The sequence below is a fragment of the Pristis pectinata genome, chromosome 7, assembly GCF_009764475.1.
Source record: "Pristis pectinata isolate sPriPec2 chromosome 7, sPriPec2.1.pri, whole genome shotgun sequence".
In the NCBI taxonomy this organism is placed as follows: Eukaryota; Metazoa; Chordata; class Chondrichthyes; order Rhinopristiformes; family Pristidae; genus Pristis; species Pristis pectinata.
In genome coordinates, this window is record NC_067411.1 from 58,306,838 (window position 1) to 58,332,248 (window position 25,411).

At 36.7% G+C, this 25,411-nt stretch overlaps 1 protein-coding gene across 2 annotated transcripts in view; it reads right to left on the reverse strand.

The window, feature by feature from the left end:
- Nucleotides 1-25,411, reverse strand: part of zcchc7 (zinc finger, CCHC domain containing 7) — a 187,213-nt gene that overhangs the window by 65,321 nt on the left and 96,481 nt on the right. For both annotated transcript variants that reach the window (XM_052020061.1, XM_052020063.1), the window contains exons 3-4: nt 7,783-7,826; nt 2,466-2,576 (exon numbers count right to left, since the gene is read on the reverse strand). In XM_052020061.1, the coding sequence (XP_051876021.1) occupies nt 2,466-2,576; nt 7,783-7,826 (155 nt within the window). The remainder of the gene's footprint in view (nt 1-2,465; nt 2,577-7,782; nt 7,827-25,411) is intronic.

The following is a 25,411-nucleotide window of genomic DNA, read 5'->3' on the forward strand; positions in this document are numbered from 1 at the left end:
CCTCAACTCACTGCAATTCACCTACCACCGTAACAGGTCTACAGTGGATGCCATCTCCCTGGCCCTACACTCAGCTCTGGAGCATCTGGACAGCAAAGACACCTACGTTAGACTATTGCTTATTGACTACAGCTCCGCCTTCAAGACTATAATTCCAAGCAAACTCATCACCGAACTCCAAGATTAGGGACTCAACACCTTCCTCTGTGACTGGATCCTTGACTTTAGCAGCAATACCTCCAGCAGGCTTATTCTCAACACTGGTGCCCCACAAGGCTGCGTCCTCAGCCCTCTGCTCTATTCTCTATATACTAATGACTGCGTGGCCAGATTCTGCTCTAACTCCATCTACAAGTTTGCAGGTGATACCACCGTAGTAGGCCATATCTTAAATAATGATGAATTGGAGCACAGGAAGGAGATAGAGAGCTTAGTGACATGGTGTCATGACAACAACATTTCCTTCAATGTCAACAAAAGAGCTGGTCATTGACTTCAGGAAAGGGGGTAGTATACATGCACCTGTCTATATCAACGATGCTGAGATCGAGAGGGTTGAGAGCTTCAAGTTCCTAGGAGTGAACATCACCAATAGCCTGTCCTGGTCCAAACATGAAGATGCCACGGCCAAGAAAGCTCACCAGCGCCTCTACTTCCTCAGGAGGCTAAAGAAATTTGGTTTGTCCCCTTTGACTCTCACCAACTTTTACCGATGCACCATAGAAAGCATCCTATCTGGATGTATCACGGCTTGGTACGGCAACTGCTCTGCCCAGGACTGCAAGAAGCTGCAGAGAGTTGTGGACACAGCCCAGTGCATCACGGATACCAGCCTCCCCTCCTTGAAGCGGCCAGCATAATCAAAGACCCCACCCACCTGGGTCATTCTCTCTTCTCTCCTCTCCTATCAGGCAGAAGATAAAGGAGCCTGAGGGCAAATACCACGAGACTCAAGGATAGCTTCTATCCCACTGTGATGATTGAACAGTTCCCTTATACGATGAGATGAACTCTTGACCTCACAATCTACCTTGTTATGAGCTTGCACCTTATTGTCTACCTGCAATGCTCTTCCCTGTAGCTGTGACACTTTACTCTGTATTGTTATTGTTTTTTCCTGTACTACCTCAATGCACTCTGTATTAACTCAATGTATCTGCACAGTTTAATGAATTGACCTGTATGAATGGTATGCAAGACAAATTTCTCACTGTACTTCAGTACAAGTGACAATAATAAACCAATACCAATACCACTGATCTTAAACCTATGCCCTCCTGTTTAAAGCACCCCCTCTCTAGGAAAAAGACTATGTGCTTTCACCCTGTCAATGCCCCTCGTGATCTTATATACCTCTATCAGGTCACACCTCAATCTCCTACATTACAATACAATGTATCGTTGACAAACAACTACTGCAAAGTCATGTGTTTGAGTCAATGCCATCTGACTGAAGGGAAAGCCAGTATTCCTCACAAATCCACATCCTCTCTCAACCTACTAGTTTTTGGCAACAGAAAATGAAATATGGTCAACTCTGAACAGAGAAGGTCAGTGCCTCCCTTATATACACTGCGAGATGTTGCAAATATCTCACAGTCATACTGACAGTCAGAGGTAAGGCGATCCTAATCTGTATAGAGGTCACAGCTGTGGCTGCAGCAGGTGACAGCTGTCAGTGAGGATGTCTTTGGTGAAGCATAGTATTCCTTACTGAGTTTTAGGTTGGAGAGTTGTTCATTGAACACTCTGTTGGATATGGCATCCTGCCAAGAGCTTTTCTTCCACATCTCCTCTTCCCTTTTCCAGTGGCTTGTTCTGCTCTGCATGCCTCTGCTCACTCTGCCCATTATGCTATATTCCACAGTGATTACGCCATCATCACTTTAGAATAACTGCAGAAGACTTGTTCAGGAGGAAGTCATTCAGTAACTACAACACTATATACTCTTTAGATTAAAACTGAAGGGACTTGCACTTGAATAGCATCTTTCATGACTGCACAGTTGAATTGTAGGAAAATTTGTACACCAGTAGCTCCCACAAACGTTAATGGGACAAATGACAACTAATCTGTTTTAATGTTGTTTGAGAGTTAAATATTGGTCAGAACAATGTAAGAGGTCCTCTACTCATCCTCAAACAGTGCAATGAAATCATTTATGTCCAGTGATCCTGTGTAACTGGCCAAAGATCCAAAAAGATCTCATGGATTGAGCTGGATGTCCTCTACTAAAGAGCAAGATTTTACTCATAAACACAGCAAATTGGCCCATTTCGTTTGGGCCAATTTGGGCCATAATCTGTTTGGGCCATTATCTGTTAACCAAGAGAATCTCCCTGCACACAAATGTGGAATCAGTAACAGCTGCGGACCAAGCACGAAACTTGTGGTTTACTGGACAGAACAAGCAAAAAGAATCAAACTGCATATTTGACAGCAAATATTAGAAAGAACATATTACCTTAGGAGATGGGCAGTGTTTGGATAGATGCCCCTTTTTGCCACAGTTCCTGCAGTCCAAATTTTTGAAACTTGGTGTATAGTAACGATTGCGGTAATCCACAGATGGCTTCTGAAAAGAATTAATAATATAAATGAAATATTGCTCTGTGTTATCATTTAATTTCTTTGCACAATTACACCCAAGAAACCATTCTATTTTTCCACGGTTCCAAGTTAACTTATGTGAGCAGATCAGGTTGTAGGTAGCAACAAAACCAAAAGGCAATGTTTCCTGAGGCTGCACTGGCAATACTGTCCAGACAAAGACCTATTTTGCATTTTTAAAAAAATGTTTCTGATAACCATTGATTTAAATAATTGAAGTTGTTTTGAAATGCATTAAACCAATAATTAACTAAAATTATAAATACATAGAGAAGTTAAAAGAATTTTCATTTACCTTTTTAATTAAGGTTAATATCCCTTTGAATGGGACTGCATTAGATAAGTGATTAGATATGAAGTGTAAATGCCCCATCAACTTCTTAAGTTAAGAAATGAGAGAACTGAGGTGCACCCATTCTGTACTTCTGCTGGGGAATGGAAACACCTGCTAGCTATCAGCATATTCTGGGCTAGTATACACTTCTTGCAGCTACAGTTTTCCAGGACATGAGAAGCAACCTGGAGTTTCCACATGGCATACAATATGCATTCCACAGGTCAGAGGTGACCTACTGTGTCTCAGTTTATTATTGAACTGATTAAAATACCAGAACAGCACCTCTTCCCCTCGAAGCACAAAAAGCCTCTATTTGAGAATTAGGAATATGAACTTGGGGTGATGTATTTCCTTCCTAATCTAATGTATTGAGACTAACTGTGGTGCTCTAAGTGTCTTCCTGCTTGCAATCAGTAATTAATCAGTAATCAAGAATTTAACTTGGCATCTTTGTGGCATATTTTCCTTAGCAGTACATTGAATGGTGCTTTAATCCACCAGGCCATTGGGGGAGCTAAAGCTTCAGATATAATTCTATGTATACAATTCAAAATATATAAATAATTCAACACTGACCAAACACACTGACATGATCTCACATTATTGATGACTGGCGTTTTAGACTGGCACACCAAGCACAATTCATGGAAATATTATTTGTGAATTTTTTTCAGCAACTTGCTATTAAATGATTTAAAAGGCAACTGCCTTCAGAACAGCTTGGCATCAGGTATTATTGCACATTAAGCACCTACAAAAATATTGCAAAAATAATAATTTAAACTTAGAAGGGAATCCTTTCACTAAATTATTGCTTAGAAATCAGAATTACCAGAATGTGGTTCAGCACCTATCAGTATAGGGTTTACTAATCCTGTATTCAACTTCCTCTGCCCGTTTTACATTTGTAACGGTGGGCTCTTTTCTTTTTCCTTTTGCTCACTTCCTTCATCCCTTTCATGTACTTTTGCTGTAGGCATCCAGTTTCCTGTCTTTTATCCACTTGTCCATCTATTCGTATGAAAGGATTGTTTCCCCATCAGTTTGTCCACTGTTGTGATTGTACTTAGTTCAATCCATCAGTGAAATAAAACATAACGAATTTTTAAAAAAGGAAGAGAGAACAGAAAGGAAAAATAGAAAATAAAAGAGTTAGAAATTGAGAAACAAAAGCAAAATAGCTGCAGTTCATTATAAATGATGAGATAACAGGACACTAAGAAAATATCAACAGGATTAGACAAAGTCAACATGGATTTCTGAAAGGGAAATCTTGTTTGATGAACGTACTTGGGTTTTTTTGAGGATACAATTGAAAGAATAAATAAGGGACAACCAATAGATGGATACGGATTTTCAGAAAGCTTTTGATAAAGGCCCACATGAAAGGTTAGTGTGCAAAATTATTGTGCCTGCTATTGGGGGAAATATATTGGCATGGATTGAAAACGGTTGATGGACAGGAAACAGGAAGAAATGGGTCTTTTTTTGGGGTGATAGGCCGTAACTAGTAGGGTACATCAGGTATCATTGCTTGGGCCTCAGGTATTCATATTGTATATATTAACGATTTGGATGAGGGAACCAAACATAATATTTCAAAGTGTGCTGAAAACAATGTAGTGGGTGGGATAACAAATTGTGAAGATGCAAAGTGGCTTCAAGGCAACTTAGACAGACTGAGCAAGTGGGCAGAATAAATGGCTGATGTGGTGTAATGTATATGAACATTAAGTCAACCATTTTGGTAGAAAGGCTGTACATTATATAATTAGTGTTAGATTAGGAGCAACACACAAAATGCTGGAGTAACTCAGCAGGTCAGGCAGCATCTATGGAGGGAAATAAACAGTCGATGTTTTGGGTCGAAACCCTTCATCAGGACCCCTTAGATTGTTAGATTGGGAGATGCTGATGTACAAAGAGATTTGTCCTTGTACACGAGTCAATGACAGCAAACATGCAGATGCGACAAGCAGTTAAGGCGGCAACTGGTCCGTAGACCTTCATATCCAAAGAATTTGAGTGCAGCAGCCTTGGAAAGATCACATTTGGAGCACTGTGTGCTGTTCTGGTCTCCACACTCAAGAAAGAATATACTTGTCAAAGACAGAATGCAGTGTATGTTGTCCAGAATGATTCCTGGGATAGTGGGATTGCAGTGTGAGGAGAGATTAAATCAACCAAGTTTGTATTCATTAGAGTTTAGAAAAATGAGAAGGGACGTCATTGAACGATGCCATGTTAATGGGTGACACAATGATGTTACGGATTAGGTTACTATTGGTGAATGTCCCTTTAAGACGTAGCACAGTAGCGTGTCTGTGTGTGTGTGTCTGTGTGTGTGTGTGGTGTGATTACGACAACAACAGGAGATAAGGACATGATGACGTTTTGGAGCAGTCAGTTAGAGTCAGAGGAGAGAGAGAGGGACAGAGACACCTGCCTGCTGGTCTCTGTATCGATGGATGAAAAACAATAACTGTGTCTGTCACTACAATCCACTTATGGATTTTTGGAATAAAGCAGTGGAGTCCACTTTGTCGTTAACCTGTAGAGGGAAACAGGTATTTGTGTGGACGGCCGCGATTCGAATGCTTTTTGGGGTGGCAGATACTTCGGAACAAAGCAGTGAAATAGTCATTGCTAAGTGGACACTTAGGTGTCGTATGGGTTCCATCGTAGAACATTTGGATTTCGTAATTTCTCTCTACGTTCTCTCTTTAGTCAACAGGGGTTTTGCAAAAGCCTTTACTCACATTTCACCTTATGGTTTGCTGAACTGAACTTTGAGAACTATTCCTAGACTTGGAGTTTGGGAATTTGTCACACACACAACTTCGAGTTTAGTTTTGGGGTTAATGTTTAAGATCTAACATTTTTACTTTTATTTTTCTTATTATCATAAGTAGTTGTTGATAAAATAGTTTTTAACACTTATACATGACTTGTGTTTCTTTTGTTGCTGGTAGGTGACAGTGGCCCAACTGGTAAAGCCGCTGCCTCACAGCTCCAGACACCTGGGTTCAATCCTGATCTCAGGTGCTGTTCTGTGTGGAGGTCCTCATCCTATCACCACATGGGCTTCCTCTGAGAGCTCTGGTTTCTTCCCACATCACTAAGACGTGTGGATTGGTACATTAATTGGCTCCTGTAAATTGCTTCAAGTAGAGGGAGTTAATGAAAATGTGAAGAGAATATAAAAGGGGGTTATTGTAGGATGAGTGTAAATGGGTGGTTCATTGTCACCATGGACTGTTGACTGTTGGTGGGCTGAAGGGCCTGTTTCTGCACTGAACCTATGACTCTATGCAATTTACAAAATGCTGACATGGCTAAACAGATCGGATGTAGGGAGAATGCTTCCTCAGGATGGGATGTCTATTTCTTCATTCAAGAGGGTAGTGAAGCTGTGGAATTCACTATCAAGGATGGCTAACGTGGACAAGCTGCTGAATAGTTTTAATGAGGTGGATAAATTTCTAGATGCAAAAGACACCAAGTGGTATGGAAAGGCAGTGGGAAAATGGTATTAAGATAGAAAATCAACACGATTGTTTAGAATGGCAGAGCCAGCTTGAACAATCAAATGGCCTCAGTTTTGCTCTTATTTTCTATGTTCCTGTATAAAATATTATGCAAGCACAGGAAATGCAGTTATATGGCAACAAATAACAGCAGGACTTTGCTAATGCACATAGAAATAAACATAGATTACAGCTTCCACAAAGCATGAAATTCAGGATTTTGGTTAGTGGAGAAATTTGGTGCTGTTCAGGTTCAGGTATTTTAGCTTACTGAGCTAATCTAGAAAAAAAGGCATGGTAAACCATCTCAGACGCTGTCCGATGCAAATCCTGTGCCACATGTGAGCTCCAGGATGCCTCTCACATCTCAGGCAACCAGAGATACAGGAAGAGTCATCAGCTGGAGGAACAAGAGCTCCATTGTATACAATTCCAGCAAGACCTCCCTACTCCTATACTCTATGCCTTAGTTAATGAAGTATATCATGTTTTGCTTTTTAACCAACGTATTGGCATCCTGACACTTTCAAGGATCTGTGAATATACATAGTCCAAGGTCCTTCTATTCCTCCACACCACTTAATATCCTGCCATTTGCTGTGTTCCCTTGCCTTTTTGCACCTTGCCAAATGTATTACTTCACGCTTACCTGAATTAAGTTCCATTTGCCATTTTTCTGTTCAATTGACCAAACCATCTATATCTTCCTATAGTCTACAGCTATCCTCTTCACTGTCAACCATTTGGCCAATTTCTGTAACATCTGCAGATTTCCTTATCACACCCTCTGTATTTAGATCTAAATTATTAATACATACATTAAACATGTCCTGCGTTCAAGTTTTAAAATAAATTACCCTATTAAATACTCCAGGGTAAACAGATTTAAAATAAAATTTAATAGAAACTTGACTGTATTAGCCTTCAGCACATATGAAAATTCACTATTGTAAGCTTTAAGTTAACATTTACATTACAGTGGAAACTGCAGCCATTTGAATATTGCTATATCTAGTTAAAATCCAAACAACAGTTATCAATTAATAACAATATTTAAGAATTTACTTTTTAGTATCTAGTTAGAAAGAATGTTAGTTCAGATCACAGCTTTGCATTTAATATTAGTCAAATCCAACAAAGCCCATACCTGCACCCAAGAACACCAGATTAAAGGCTTGGTTGGTAAACTTATATCAGCATTACCCCCAATGTTTTATTTCAGTTAAGAAGTTTAATGAAAAAGCCTCTAAGTTTTGTTAAAGTAATAATATTGAATTCCTTAATGCCTTCGTTTGAGAAAATCTCACCTGTAGATCCTTTTCACAGATGAACCAATGAGAATGCAGGTTACCTGAAAAATAAAACAAAAGTTTTAATAAAAAGTTTGAAATTTGACTTAAAACTGGCAGGACTGATCACAAGTTCTATGTTCAATATCAAGTTTAGAAAACAAACACTGATGTTTACCTCAATACATCAACATTCACTGAAGCTGGCAATGTTTTTCAGAAGCTAGGACCACTAGAGAATAAACTATGGTACTGATTTAAAACTGAAGACTGAAGTATTTTTATGCATGTAATATTAAGAGTTATCTTGTAAGTTTGAACTTTCACAGCAGCTTATGGTTTAATTGTAAAATCCAAGTAATTGGACAATCTTGACCACATAACTGAATTATGTTGTATCATACTCTAATTTAAAAAAAGTATGTTTTAATTTCTATTTATTTTGTAAATTAGCAGATTTCAAATGAAAATATGGAAGACAGAATTATGGTAGTTAGAAATATTTCACAAATAAACGTAAGAAAACACATAATAAACATGAGTGACACTTCTGATTGCTTTCCATTTTAAACCAGAGAGGAATATTTTACTATGTATGCTTCTTCTAAAAAAGAATATTGTGGACCATCTTATCACGTATGCCCAATCTGCCTAAATCCACCCCAAGGAATATTACATGATGTGATATAATTGCCAATACTGTTAAACTGCAGGCTTTATAGTGTACATACTGAACCAAAATAAATTAATTCATTAAAAATACAGAGGTCTAAATGGCCGTCAAAAAGCTGGATCGGTTTACTTAAAAGCATACATTGAAATAAGATTGTTTCCTGGTTTTCTTCTCAGAATTAGCGCATTATTTGTTACATACTTTGAGAACTCAAATATTAATAAAAAAAATTAATGAAAAACATCAGAGGTACAGTAGAAAATCCTGAAATGTATGGATTAGTCTAAAGCAAAAGCAAGTGATTTCTGCTGTCAGCATTTACACTATTTTCGGCTGATGAAGCTGCAAGGATATCTGGGGTGATGAATAGTACTCAATACAATACACCCATTTCAAATGTCTGGAAGAGTCCTAAATTGCTGAGAGAACTGCCTACCATTAGAAGTCAATGAATTATTACAGTGAGTAATTTATGTTGTCTTTTTGACTCATTTGCCAAAATCATTGTAAATTTATCATCATACAGAAAATGCAGCAACTACTAAAATTTCAGGTAATCACATGTTTTGATACCATGCTGGGCTTTGCCACAACGGTGGGGTAGAGAAAGAATGCAACACGTATTGCCACTGTCATTGCAAAATTGCAGACTTATTACACCCTGGATCTATAAAATATATGAAATAATTTTAATTTTGTTTAGATGTAACTACCCGATAGGTGTACCCATCTCAACAGAAGGATGACCAGTTGCAGTTATTTTATTCATTACATGTAAATAAATGGCATCTCTCTAATGTGTTCCAACAACATTTTCCACACAATTGTCTTGAATACAAAGCTATATTAAAAAAAATCACAAATTTACTAGTATATCAACATTCTTTTGAGAAACAATACAACCTTCTTGTTTACAGCCTAAGTCACTACAAAAGAACAAAAAGACAAAGGTGGAAACTTTGATTGAGTCCTAGTATTAATCCAGTTTCCCTTAAAACACGTAGATTAACAAAGTATCACAAACCTCTATGTATTGATTCACAAGTATTTTCACCAAGAATTATTAAAAAAATAATAGTAGCATGTATACTTTCACCAATTTTCACGACTGACTAACAAAATAGGGAGGGGAAGCAGTATTTAAACAAAAGTAAATGATACTGGATTGAGGTGGCTAAGGATGCAAAATATGCAGCCTTGTCTCACAAGGCATCATAGAAATTGAACAATGCTTTAGCATTTGCCTTCTTTTCAAGTAGCACTGAGAGCACTGTCAGTGCAACTGCTAGATATCATTAATACAAGTTTGCATGTAAATTTTAAAGGTATATTTTTAAAAAATTAACTCAAATTCTATATAATTGATACATGGTTGAAGACAGTAAACAGATGTAGCTTTTAACAGTTTCAGATAACATTTATTAGCGAACAGCTAAGAGTTAGCAGCAAATTATTATCATCTAGATATATTTTGGGACCCATATTTTGTATTACCATATAAACTAATATCTTCACAAACAGTGATTCCTATCTCTCAAATTCATTTCATATCTCAGTTCCTGCTGGGAAGAAGCTTTTGTTTGCTTCAGCCCCTCTTTTTCTGGGTTATCCAGGCCCTTGTTAGATGTTCCTAATAGGAATGGCCTGTTCCCCTTTCTCAAACTTGCTTTGTTTTTGTATGGACATGATCAAACATTGGGCTGCATAGGGTTAATTTTATAATGGAAGATTTCAATTTTGACCATTCAAATACAAGGTAATTACTAGGCCCTACACTTGTATTATTAGAATCAATCATAAATAAAAAGACAAAGAGATTTAGCATTCAACCATTTCTCTAGTCTGGTGGGTAAATAATCAGCATGAGGATGCCTAAGGGCAGCTGCTATGTCACTTCTCATGATTCCTGTAGTACCTGCACAAATTTACAATTCTGACATTATATCATCCCATTTGTTAGGAAGGCATCATGCAGCCTATTTAGAAAGCACTTGGTAACCTTATAGTTGATAATTTAATTAATCATTTAGTAATGGTTTTAACCTAACATGATCAGGAAGATTCCTCAGTGTGCAAGAATAATTTGTAAGATTGTGAATGATATTTCAAAATGGTGCAGAAGACCCAAATTAAAGTTGTAATTTCTGGCGCATCAATGTACAGCACCATACATCATGCAATGTAATAAATGGTGCACAGATTTTCTTCGCACTCCCCAAGTTTTTGACCATGGCTGATCGCTAAGAGCACCTTGCTCCCTACAGAGGGTGAGAATCATCACTGAATACTTTTATTCCTCTCAAGAATGAGCTCAAGAGCAGCACAGGCTGAAGTTGGGGAGCAGGGCACTTGGTTGACCTCTCAATCACAGGTGGAAAGGTGAACATGTTGAGACCGTAAGGAAAGAAAAATCTACATTAGAACAACTACAGACTGTCCCCGGGTTATGAATGCCAAACTTATGGACAACCTTACATACAAAGCAGCTCCCACAATATTATTAAATTCAAAGTCCAACATATGTTCATACTTCATTCCTATGAGTACAGTACTAGTTTCCCCTCTCTCTCCACTTACAGTAATTGTTCTTTCTTATCAGTCTTATGTGCTTCTGATGCCATTCATTACAATACTTTGGAGGTATGGTTACCATATTGAGTAATTTTTATGTATTTTCCAACTTACATACAAAGTCGACTTAAGAACGTCTGTAAAAACAGAACCTGCCTGTTACCCAGGGATGGCCTGTACTGGCAAAAGTACTGTTTATCTTCAAATGTGAAAATATTTCATTTTAAATTGATAAGTAGTACAACCATATTCTGCTGATAAATAATTTCAAAGGCCCTGTTCACTTTTGCACACCATATTTTTAGTAGGTCCCAACCAATACCATTATTATATGTTTATTGAACGCACTTACTATATAGCTCCTGAATTTTTCTGCCTCTGTAATGATGCATGCAGCAAAATGCTTTACTTTACTCAATATGTGCAGCCTGTGTCTGAATGTATAAGTATTGCACAATACCTTCTGTCAATCATACATGCTCTGGAGTAAAGAATGTGATATTATATTTTAATCTTTATACAGTTTCGATTTTCATTAGACATTAAAGAATTTTATGAAGTTTCACTCACATTCTGATCTTTTGCATTTGTTAACATTATAAAGATCTATTTCACAGCTATTGTATTCATCTTAATTCATCAAATGCTAACCTGATGCTAAATGACATTAAATGCATCAAAAAACCAATGCTGCAATACACATGCATGTGTATATCATCTTCCATTTCTCTTGACATACTTATTTGCAATGGAAGATATTTAATGATCTGCTGCAGTAATGGTTGCTGTACGTTTACCTTTAAAGTGCCAAATATACATCAGCAGTATTAAAATGGCATCAAAATGCAAAATAATGCAATTTTAGCTTCATTTCAATATTTTCAATGATCAATTCATTTACATTAACATAATATTTTTCAAAAACATCTACAAGAACACCACAAAATTTTCTGCTTCCAAACTACTTTCAGGAATTATTTTCGTTGAGGGTAGTAACATACTAGTTCTTGACTAGAAAAATCACAGCATTCTCATTATGAATTCCACAAAGCTCCTCAACAATTTTAAGTTTTATGTCAATAGAAAGTTATGATCTTAATTCTATTTTTGATATAGTGGAAAAATGCTGCACTAATGGATTAAACTCTGTGCGCCAAAGCCTCAAAGTGATTATGTATCTTTATGTGCTGCAGAAAACTGCCAATTCTGATGACTACCCAAGTTTGATTTTAAGGTTTAAATCTAGTTGGTCACAGTAAGTTTTACAGTTACTGTGCATTATGCTTTGCTCTTTATTAAGCCAAATGGAATTGATATATATCATGGTTATCCACCTAATACTTCTTTTGATGTCAGCTTAAACAATTTTGGGAAGACTATGGTGGCACTTGATCCAATTTTCTGAATAGCATTTGCTAAGAGTTGGAAAATGATTTGATTTTCTGCACAGCAGGATAAACTTAAACCATTCTAAATCATATTCAAAAAAGTATCCAACCAAAAGCTCCTAAATAGTAGTAGTTTTGGCAGTTTCTTCAAATAAAAGAACCTTTTTAACCCTAGTATGATCTAGTGGAATTGTATTTGCAAGTACTGCATTCAGACTACAATTTCACTATATTTGAAACTATGGTCTACAACCTTTCATTACAATATCTATAATGATAAAATAATTTAAATATATATATATATATATATATATATCAAACTTTAGATAACATGCATCAGCATACCACCACACTGGAGACTGCCAAGTTTGTTTCTATAAAGGAACTGTTTTCCCCAGAATACATATAAATCAAGGATAACAAAATCATTATGACATCTTTCTTTATTATGTGCTTCTTTAAAAGTTTTCAGAGTGCGGCACCAACAAGCAAGACGGACTGCATTCTCTGGTTGGTTTTTAACTGGCCTGTGTGGTAAAGTACGAGGGGTAAAAACAGTCACCTGACCACTTTGCGTTCTGACCAATTAACAGAAAGCAAGATTTCAATTTACGTGGGATCATTTGCAGCCTCAATTAGCTTCAAGGCATCCTTATAATTTTGAATAATTTTATAATGCAGGGAACGGGGCAGCTGAGTGCACAAATTACCGCAAACAGAAATAAAAGGATGATTAGATAATTTATATTTTTGTGATATTGACTGAGGGATTAACAATGGTCATGACACTGGGGATAACTCTCTGGTCTTCTCTGATATATTATCATGTGATCCTCCTTCACCTCCCTCTGTACTACACTGAGGCATCAGCCTGGATATTGTGCAGAGTTCTTTAAAGTGGGAAATACAAGCTTTTGATTCAGAGGTCTGAGTACTACCAATGGCCTGGGCCCCACCTCATATAGCGTAGGTATAAAAATAGCAGAAAAATAACACTACTACAAACAGTATGAATCAAAACAACAAACAATTGTTGAGTTACTGCAGGACCATTTAGAATGTAGCACTTAGAAAGAAAAATAGTGTGCATGCTGGAAATAAATGAAACTGGAATATTGCAAATGCATAAAATCAAGACTGATTAGACTGGACAGTACATCTTCAGCTTTTTCATTTTTTTTGTTGTTTTTACATAATAAACAATGATTTTAGGGTAAAGAGCTCTAGAAAATTTATTTTTTTTAAACCTTTAAATTTGACCTGTCCTGTTCCATAGAACTCTAAGGCTTGCTTACATCCATCTTTTTAACCCTAACGTGATAGTCTCAGAAAACTAAATACACCAACACTAGCATGTAGTAAGGCTCTTTCTCAGCAATACAAACTTCTAAAATTACCCCATCAATATATGTACATCAAAAATTGAGTACCAACCACCAGTGTCATGAAACTCTTAAGTCCAGCAGGTAAGGTTCCTTGGTTCTAATAAATACCATTTACAGAACTAATCTTTAATGAAGTAGACTAAATCAGACTTCAAAAATCACTGCATACATAAGAATTAAAGAATCAATGCGCATTGTCATGGCATGACCAGGAGTCAATATGTGATAAACAACAAAACCCTCTTCCCCTTCTAAATTGCTGATAGCTACTCCAAAATTTTATAATTAATAATTACTTTTCTGTGGGTAAATAAAGCAGTAACTAAGAATAAGTAATAAAAATCTGTACACCAGAATATACAGTTTAATATCATAGTGGGATTTGGTAAGCAAAACCAAAGCTTTGCCTGCCACTTGTTCTCAGTCATTTTAGTTTGTGGTTTTAATAGCACACAGTACTGCTTGGAGTGAACATTTTCAACAGAGTTTTAAAATCAAAAAGCTTTATGTGCTTACATATGGTTCCTTTATAAGTAACTTTAACAGAAGTTTATATTAACCGTTACTGAACATCTATACGTGGAATCTATAAATTGTGCAGTTGCTGGAAGGACAGCCGGATTCAATCTTATAAAACATTTTTTTCATTATTAGATCACTTTTATCAACTTTTTTGACAACTGTTAATTTCATAGACAGATGAGCTTCAATGTTTCATGTACTTTTCATTCGTGTGTTGTATCTTGTGCCACATGCCACCGTCCTATTCTCAGATCATGCAGAAGTTACTCAGTGAGATAACTATGTGAGTTTGTATAAGAAATTGACTTGCATTGTTTATATGTACCTAACCCTAATCCTAACCTCATTTACTCAGGCTCTGGCTGAAATGAGCAATTTACCAAATTGGAAATACTATATGCGGAAGTAACTATTACCATCCCAAAGCTCAATATACTGCATTATTTAACTGGTACTGGTCATGACATTTTCTTGCAGCTCCATACTTTTTAATTCTGCTCCTGTTCAAGATGACAAAAATATTTTCTCCCTCTCAAAGAACACTTATGAAAAAAGTGATTAAACAGGAGAATCAGAATAAGGAACCATCTAGCTATATGCTGGATTTTCCCTTTCTCTTTCCCTAAACCTCTCTTTCTCATCCATACTGACTTCAATCTAACACAATAAAGAAGTTGCCACAAGTCTAGCTAATACAGCAAGATTGACAAAATACTGATCACTGTGGCCCATTCCTTACAGTAAAATTCTACGTGATCACATTAAATTTCCAGCATTTGGGGGTAGACTTCATACAATTTAACACAGATAAACAGAGCAGTTAATGGATTTTTATTATTCTATGTTGAAATATTTTGCATGTGTACTGCTCAACTCTCAGTGGCCCCATTCCACAAAATGCCATAAAAGATTATAGGGAAAATGCACAGCTTCACTGAAATAAAATCCAAATATTACTGATTTTGAAAATATCAGATTATCTCTCTCCCAGCACCTACCTCATTGTTAAACTACACACTGCTTTGATGATCCATTTTCCTACAATTCTGTTAAGGAGAATGGGTTTGTCCACTCACAACCATACCTGACAATCATATAACGAGCTCCTTTACAGGAGGTTCCGTTAAAAAAAGATGAAGACGATACCACCCTCCTGGTACAATGCAGTAATCCCCTAGCACTCCTGAATGACACATGCACATGGGTAATTTCCTGAGTCAGGGTCACACAGCTTGGATTTGATTCAATTCACTGACTCTGTGTAAAAGACAATGTAGTGCACTGTGTAAACAGGGACAATGTTCACTTCGGATCCACATAAATTAGTCTGAAATGAAACACTTTGCACCAGCATCTAGATATGAGGCTTTCTAAATGTTGGAAAATCAAGCCAAATTATTTACAAAAGTAACATTATATTTTCTCTTAAAAAATAAGGAAAGGAACACGTTGGTTACAAGTATAGTTAAAAAAGTTAATTTTCTACAAAGCGCTCTATTATACAACATAAGGCCTGATGTTGCATGTGTTAGAAATGAGCTGATTTTGTTTTAAATTAAAAAAATACATAAATTATCTCACAGCTTTTAGTATTTAAGTCTTTAATAATTAAACAAATCTCCTATTTCTAAACAAAATTCTTTTTCTATAATTTGGTGATGGATCGAAAAGAACTGCTGGTATGCACATCCCACTTTCCCTATTACTCTTTCAAAACATCACTGATCCTTGGCATCAAAATTCTTCAGTCATGTACAAAGAGTATTGTGATTTCATAAACTGGAATGTCACTGGGTGGGGTTGCACTTGAAATTCAATGTTACACTTAAAAAACAGAGCATCTTCTTCAATGAACATCGATCCTTTGAAGATCAATGGAACAGTTAGTTATGTTGGAATGGTCAATCTACCCACATAGATGTGGGAATTCTTAAATTGCCCAAGTCACTTTTAGTTTTAATGTGGAGTCTCACTTCAAGTAAAAGTAGCAGGAAAACTTATTAGCTGCAATCCAAGTTGCCATGAAGAGGTAGACATAGATACAGAGGTATCTATACGTAGATATAACATAGCATTGTACAGAGGATTGAAACCAAGAATACTCAAAAAGCAAAATTGAGTTACGGGACTGGGCACTTAGAACAAATCTGGACAAATCTAATTGTTCTTATTTTTAAATAATACACTGTGTCATTTTATGTATTCCCATTATACATTCCTATGCCCACATTTATAATGGGAACTGCTTCTGTAATTGTTTGCCCTGTAATTATACCCCTAGAACATTTTAGTAGTGCAGCAACACCTCCTTGGGAGAACTGTGCAACTGCATCATGACAAGGCATTAAATGTTAAGAATGAACTTATAGTTGTTCCAGATATATGCAGAGTTCCAAGATTTATGTATATATCTAATATATATTATATAAAATATACAAAATGAAGATGAAATCTCAATGGAATGTGAATTATGCAACCTAAATGGAATCACTTCACTCATGCACAAAATACCAGACCAGATCTGTTATGGAATCCCTAGTAAATGAAGAGAATTTCTAATCCAAAATTGCCACCAACTCCTAATTATTGTAAATTGAATGTCTGTATTTTTTCTTCCACAGATACATTAATTGGTCCACATAGCTGGGCTGAATTTTATGATGACAGATAAACATTGAAAGAGTTAGTTATAATTTTTTCTGCAAAAACAATACAGGTTTTAATCATTTGAGGATTTCAGCATTTTAAAGATTTTGAAAAGGTAAGCAGTTTTTAGATTGGATGAAAAATCAGGAAGAAAGCATAGACTTCAGAATAATGATGGATGAATGGTGCAATCATTTTTAGTCCCACGCAGAGGGTCATTAAAACATAGAATGCTTTCCTAATAGTTAAGGTAGAGAGTATAATATTATTTAAAATGTAACTGTACAATTAATTGAAAAGCAAGAATGTAAAACAAAACAGGGAACAGGCAAGGAATGGGATCAGTACTACATTTGGAAGGATGTAATGGGCCGAACAACCTCCTTCTGTACTGAAAATTCTACAAATCTAGAAACAGATCGACAACGTATTGGAGAAATGGAACATATTTCAAGTATGAGGTGTATTTGATTACAGCAAGTGAAAGATAAATCCTGAATTAAAATCCACAGAAGGGTTTTAAAGGGGGATGATAGGATCCAACTAACAGTAAAACCCTGGCCATTTGAACCCTACAGAACCCCTGTTTAATAACTCCATGCAATATATTTATGTAAGATGCACTAAATTCATGACAGTTCCATCAATAGTTTAGGGAGTTTATCCAATGAGTTGCTCAATCTCAAAGTGTAAGCTGATTTCTGATAGCATAATAGCAGGGATGCTACAAGTGTTCTCAACGACCCTGGGTTAGGGGAGAAAAAAAACCCTGATTACCTGCTCTTAATCTTAATTCAATGTCTGTAGCTGGACATGCCAATACATTTACAATGAGAATGGACAGAATCAGACTCAGCTGTGATGTTGTTTGTCCCTGCATCAAACAATCAAAGGGGGAATAGTCATTGTCTGTGCCACTTAAGGTGCTCGAAGGCAGAGTGCTAGTGGAACAGAATCACATCAAGGAGCTGACGACTTCAAGAGGGGAGCAAACTGGCAAGAAGATAATCACTTCACTAAAGTAAATTATAAAAGCAAAGGATACAACACTGTTTCACTGGCTTCATTAAGCAAAGGCTTGCAAATGCATAATTACAGAATTTCATTGCAATATATATCCTTGTTTCAATAAAATCTCATGTACAATGTCAAAACCTTCATTGTGTTTTTGCTGTATTCTGTTTGCATTCTATCATGAGGTTAAGCAAAGGGCAGATTTTGTGTGGCATACACTATGTTTTACGTTCATTCAAATCTTAATCAAGTGCTTGAGCATGTACATTCTTAAAAATGTAATTTAAAAAGATTCCAGAAGCCCATTTATAGATTATGTAGATAAAGCACACACACAAAAAAAGCAGTATTGCTTTGTGTTTTACACAGAAAAAGTGAAAACAATGCAATCTACTCCACAATCCAGGCTTTTGGGATGGTACACACTAGTGATCACACAATACTGATACACTACAGTTACCCCTGGCAACCTTCCTCAACTGTAACAATGCTGCTGTACAATAGCTTTCTCTAGATTTCTTTCTCTTCAGTTAGCTAAACGCTTGGGGACCATCTGCGTCGGCATGCTTCAAAGAACGGCCTGCCTGTGGGCCTGTCACTCCGAACACCACCTCTCTGACCCTGACTAAATGGAACTTTCAATGCATTTCTGTCCTCCCTGTTGACTTCTCCTATTAAGGCAACTTTTGACAAAGAAAGCGGAAGAGTGGGCTAACTGCACCCAAGAAAGGTGGTGTCTGATACATTTGAACACAAGGATTAGGAAACCAATACATAACAAAAGATGTGAAGGAAAATGCAGTGGCATAGAACAATATTGTTTTAGTCAGTTCCTTCAAGAATACAATGCGTACCTGTTTCAATCAGTCAACTAGGCAGTAATACCTTCAAACTGAGAAACAAGTTCTGAGGAACAAAAAACTCACATTTATTTTTAATGAGCCATTTGGATTTTTTTTGGGGGGGGGGGAGTAGGGATAGTTGAGGGATGAGATGATGTGAAATGAAATGGAGAACTGATTGCTGCTCAACAGTCCAGTTCAAGTTTCAAGGTATTAACGTCATATCTGATCAATTTGACTTTTCTCGAGGATACTCCTAAAGTAAATGTCAGACTGGTTCAGCTGTAGCACCTTCATGTCTGAGTCAGAGGCTGTGGGTCCATGCCTCAAGACAAGACTTGAGGGTGCTGGATTTTAAATATGAAGTTAAATTGAGGTCCCACCTGTCTTTTGAGATGGATGCAAACAAATCTGTGGTACTTTTTTCACAAAATGATTTCTTGGCAAGTACTCATCCCTCATGATCAATCCAGAAATAAATGGATTGAATACATTTATCTCATTTGCTGTTTTTACAGCTTTGCTGGGTGAACATTGGCTGGACGTTTACCTATCACAAAATGTGTGCCTGAAATCATCTGGGTGTGAAGTGATCATAGTTGTGAAAAAGCACCAGTTTCTGCAGCTCTAAATAAGTGTTTCCTGGGTTATATAACTTTATACTCAAAACACAAAATCACATGGTTACATTATAATTGCTTTGTCAAAATTTTAAATGTTCCTTCATGTTTCCATCCATCACAATGAAGAAGGATCATCAATAATGATTACGTATTATTTTAAGTTGTTATTTATTCTAGTCACAATGGATTGATCTCTTTGATTTTGTTGAATCTTGGATGGTTCCCTTTTTTTGTTACGCACAGTGGCACCCTTTTTGTGTGGATGTACATGTGTAAGAAATAGTTAGAATTTATTCCTTTCAAATTAAGGCAAAATAAGATAAATAAACATTTCAGCTCATGGACTTTAACAGATGAATTACTGTTACAGTATACCATGTGCAATTAGCACTACACATGGATTCTTTAAAGAAAAGAATTATAAACTTCAATAATGCATTATCTAGTGCTTTCTCTGGCAGGTGCTGACGAAAGATAAGCTATAATTTCAAGAGAACCTTGGCTAATTTTCTTCCAGTCTCATTCGTCCAGAAAAAGCAGGGCCAATGGAGGCTTTTGCCATTACCCTAATCAAGATGAATATTAGGGAAATTGTTAAGATTAATTTTGTGTCATATTTAACAATAATTTCTGTTGAAATCAATTTTTCCCTAAAATGATTCCCAAGGACCTTTAAGCAATAAAATGTCTGTTTGGAAATTATAGATTTTAGTAATTAAAAATATTTTGCATATAGGAAAATGTCATATAATCTAAGAGTTTAAAAACAGACATAATTATTTGTAGCTTGTACAATGCATAAATATGCATGAGAGAGAGAGAATTTGTGCTTGTGTACATACATACTGAAGGAGCAACAAGGTGGCTGGATCAGAGCTCATAAATCCAACTTCGAGCATTTGGCAATGCAACAGTAACCGTCAGAGCATTAGATCAAAACTGCTGCTGGTGGAAAAACTGAAATCAGTTGCAAAAGAAAACCAGAACTGTTTGATAAAAGCAGTGGATCTGAGAACTGAATGAGTGGAGAGAACAGAGAATCAAATTCAATTTCTAGCTTAGATACTCACCGAGGCAAAAAAAAAATTTCAATGCAACCCTCTCAATAAAGGCATGGCCGGATGAGTTTTAATACTGAAGCTAATGCAAAGAGAACTGAAATCCCAATTCTAACTTAAAATATTTAATAAACAATTAGGAAAACATATTAAAAAATAATTTCACTGCAAATCATTCTAAAAATAACATCTTCAATAATATGGCTTTAAAAAGGAAACACCCTCTGAGCACAGCACAACAATGGAACTCGATGTTCACTTCAAAAGTGAAAGGTGAAAAAATATATAGTTAAAGGTTTTTCATTTAACTCTTGTAATTCTCTTCTATATTAATGTCTTAAGTCCAATGAATTCGCTGTTTTTCCCCCCCATCTTCAGGATCGCCATTCTTCCAGCTCCCTGCGTAACAGCTTTCAGTCCACCAATTCACAGCTTAGAAATTGCCTTGATCCAATCCCCAATCTGTGCAATTGTGATAATTATACAATATTCTTTTCAATCAGTCCTCTACTTTCAATGGGATTCATCAAACTATCCACCTACCCATCTCTTTTCCAAGGACCATCTTCATAGGATAGCCTTGTCTAGTTCAAATCCTATCGTCATCAGCATATTTCCAACAATGGCTTCTCTCACTACCTCCATACAATCATTTCTGGTGTACCTAAAGGTATCTCAAATACTATTTTCTACATTTACATGCCTCTCTTTATCCAAATCTTCATAACCATCTTGTTCCACATGGCTTCCAGGTCCATTTCCAGGCCTCCCAGTTTGGCTCCAGCCTGGATCTCTGGTATGTTCACTTTATCCATCGTTGCTCTCTCTGGTTCTCCCTCCGCTCTATCCTTTCTACAACGCACCGACACCTTCTGGCCTCTCTCTTTCTCTTCCACAGCTCTGGACCTCGCTCTCCAAGATGTGACCGGGACCGTTATTTTTCTTCGTTCCCTGCCGTATCCACGCTCTCAATGAACGATCAGTATCTGCAGTCCTTTGTTTCTTCATAACAGGAGGCTCAATTTCCGTATTTATGCTCTTACGGCCAACTCTATATCTCCACTAGCCTCTTCAATTCCATACCCATCTCTCTCCACCCTCCATTTCAAATTGGGCAAGAAAACTTTAGGCAATCATAACTAAAATCTGGAACAGTGTCCCAATTCTTCCTGTACTCCTACAGTTTATGGTTGCAGGAGTACAGAAAGAATTGGGACACTGTATAACTTAGTATAGGTAGTAATCAAAAAAGTAGGGCAATCAAATTCTTTAGTTAGTTTTCCCTACAGCTATAAATCACATACCAGCAGATACTGTAATACCCAAAATGCCCAAACAACTTTGTCATTATGTTTGAATTCAACAAATTCAAGCTAGTATACTCAACCTGTCAATATCTATAACATGAAAAATAACCAAAAGAAATTTACAAAATGAATTATGTTACATTTATTACCAAGAATTTTTTTCCCCTACAAAGTTCATCCTCGTGGTTCTAGGTGTTACATAGACTGGGGTATTATCGACAAACCCTGTATGTTGACCAAGTTAAAACTTTCACTCTGCTCCTGCATTACTATGCTTTAGCCACTAGAGTATTCAGAGTGCACAAATCAGAATCTCTTCATAACTAGACAAAACAGGATTAAGAATTCTATTTCCTATGGTAAAATTAAGTGAAGCTTAATGGAAATTGTAGATTTTACTCTGTTTTTGTTATATGGAATAGCCTTGGTGTACATTACTTAACGTATTCTGAACGAAGGACTTCAACACCCATCACCAAGAGTGGTTCAATAGTACATTGAGCTGGCCAAGTCCTGAAGAATAAAGCTTCATGCCCGAATCTATGGTAGATGGTGACAGAACTAATATAACAGATAAAGTGAACAAAAAAACAGAAAATACTGAAAACACTCAGTGGGTCATGCAGCATATGTGAAAAAAGGAGAGAACATTTCATGTTGAAATTCTGAAGATCTTCAACTCAAAATGTTAATTCTGTTTCTCCTTCCATAGATTGCTGCCTGCTCTACTGAGTGCAACCAGCATTTTCTGTTTTGTTTCAGATTTCCAGAAGCTAACAGTTTTTATTTTATATTTTGTTCAAAGGGATGCACCTACTTCATGTCATTCTCAGCAGTATATCTGCTGCAGACATATTTTGCATGACACCATTGGTAGAAATGACCATCAACACAGTCTTAGTGGAGGCAAAAATGCTACCTATACACTGCCACTCTCCACAAAGTTTATGTGGTGCTATCTTGTTAAATCAGATAGATTCAGAATTATCTGTGCCTCTAGCAAAGCTATTCCAGTATCGCTTCAACAATAGCACCCTCCTGACAAAGTGGGAAATTGTCCAAATATGTCATGACCTTAAAAAGTAGGACAAATCCAATCTGATTATTGTTTCTGTCGATCTATTATCAATTAATGGCAATATGGTGGAAGGTATGGTTGACACTTCTACTAATCAACACATTCACAAATAACTTGCTCACTGTAATGCTGTTTTGGGTTTTTGCCACACCCAGTTAGTGCCAGACCTGACTGCAGCCTTGCTCAAAAGAGCCGAGTTTGAAAACAAGATGAGTGAGAATATAAGAAATCAATTCAAAGAAGGATTTGACTGAATGTGACATAAAAGAAAGATTGGTAAAATTGAGGTCCACATCAAAGAGAAAACTCCTCATTAGCTGCAATGTTGAAGGGCAGTCATCTCAGCCATGCATTACTAAAGGAGTTCTCAATATCCTTGGGCCAATCGTCTTCAGTTGCTTATTCAATGAGATTCTTGCCATCACATGTTCAGAAATGGGTTTTTTTTTGCAAATATTGGACAACATTCTATTGATTTGCAAATCTTAAATTAAAAAGAAAGTTTGTGTCTGCATTTATCAAGATCTCGACAACAATTAAAGACTAAAAAGTGGCAAGTAGCAACTGTGTCACACAAAAGTGCCAACCAGCTCCAATATAAGATGTTCTTGCTGTGACCACGTGGGTTTCTTCCAGATGCTCTGGTTGTTACATCCCAAAGACATGCAAGTTGGTAGGTTATCTGAACATTCTAAATTTCCCCTTGTGTATAGGCAATTGATAGAATTGGGGGAGTTGATGAGCATGTGGGAAGAATAGGTTAATGGAATTGCTATGAGCTGGCATAAACTCAACAGCCGAAGTCTCCTCCTGTGTCACAAGGGAATGTGAAATATGGATCTCCCAGTACATTCTCCGGTCTCTCTCTACTTAAAGAATATTCTGTTTTTCTTTTGCCTAAAAGTTGCTAACCTCACATTTTCCCACATTATATGCCATCTGTCAATATTTTGCACAATTACTAAACCTATCTTCATCCATTTTTAGACCGTCCTCCTCGCAACTTGATTCTCTGCCCATCTTTGTATTCCCATCAAATTTAGCTATAATATACTTAGTTGCTTCATCTAAGTTATTAATGTAGACTGTAAACATGTGAGGTGACAATACTGATCTCCAGGGAACCTCACTATTTACAGTCTGCCAATCTGAAAATGACCCATTTACCCTCTTTTCTGCCTGTTAACTAATCCTTTATCCATACATAAATTTTCCCCCAACCCCATGACCTCTTATATTGTGTGGTAACTGCTTACATGACACCTTATCAGATGCCTTTTGGAAATCGGAATGCATTACCTCTATAGATTCTTCTTTATCCCATTTACATCCTCAAGGAGCTCCAATAAATTTGTCAAATATTATTTCCCTTTTGCAAAACTATGTTACCTATGTTGGATTGTATTAATATTTCCTAAATGCCCTATTACTATTTCCTTAATAATTGATTACAACATTTTCTCAGCAACGGATATTAGGCTAACTAGCCAATAGCTTCTTGCTTTATGGTCCCTCCTTTCTTCAATAGGAAGGTTACAGTTGTGGTTTTCCAATCATGGGGACCTTTCCAGAACCTATAGAATTTTAGAAGGCAATAACCAGCCAATTCACCCACATTTCTGTACTTCTTTTGAGACCCTAAGCCATCAGGCCTGAGAGCTTGTAAGCCTTTATTCCCACTGGTTTATCTAGTATTGATTTCCCTCTAGTGGTAATGATAGTTTTTAAGATCATCTCTTATTTTTGTCCCCAGATATTCTACTTTGATGTTGGGATGTTTTAGTTTCTCCTACCATGAAAACAGATAAAAAAATATTTATTCAACATCTCTGCCACATCCTCATTCTCATTATTCATTCTTCATTGTTCTCCCAGAGGGACCAACATTTATTTTGGTTACTCTCCTCCTTGTTATTCATAGAAACTCTAACCATCTGTTTTTTTCTATTTCTTGCTAGCTAACTCTTAAAATCTATTTTCTCCCTCTTTATCCACCCAGATTTTTCTATTTTATTTTAAAAATCTTTCCAACATTTAAGTGCCATGTCAGAACATGTTCCACTTGCCCGAATGTGCGCAGTTCCAATAGTACGAGGTCAACTGTTTCCAGGACAAAGCAGACCAACTGATTTTATGCTAAACCTTCCAGCACTAACATACTGCTGTTGAAGTGTTTAGCATCTTCAAGGTGTACAGCAACAAATTACCATAAGGACTGCAATGGTTTTTGTTTCTTCAAGGGCAGTTAAAGATGACCAATAAATGCTGGTGTTGCCTATATCAGTAACTTATTCTGTTAAAATGCATTTGAAACAGGGAATCAGATGGAAAGAAGCCATCTTTGCAAAACTAATATTGGAGTTATACATTTTGATAACAACTGACAGAACTTCACATTTAACTGCACATTTGCTCCTGCCCCAAAGTTGCTGCACAATTTGCCCAAGTCATCCATTGTGACCAAGATACCCATCCAAGCAAGTCCCCATTTGCTTGATGTATCCAGCTGCTTTGTGAGGCAAGTGAGGAGATTCGTGGGG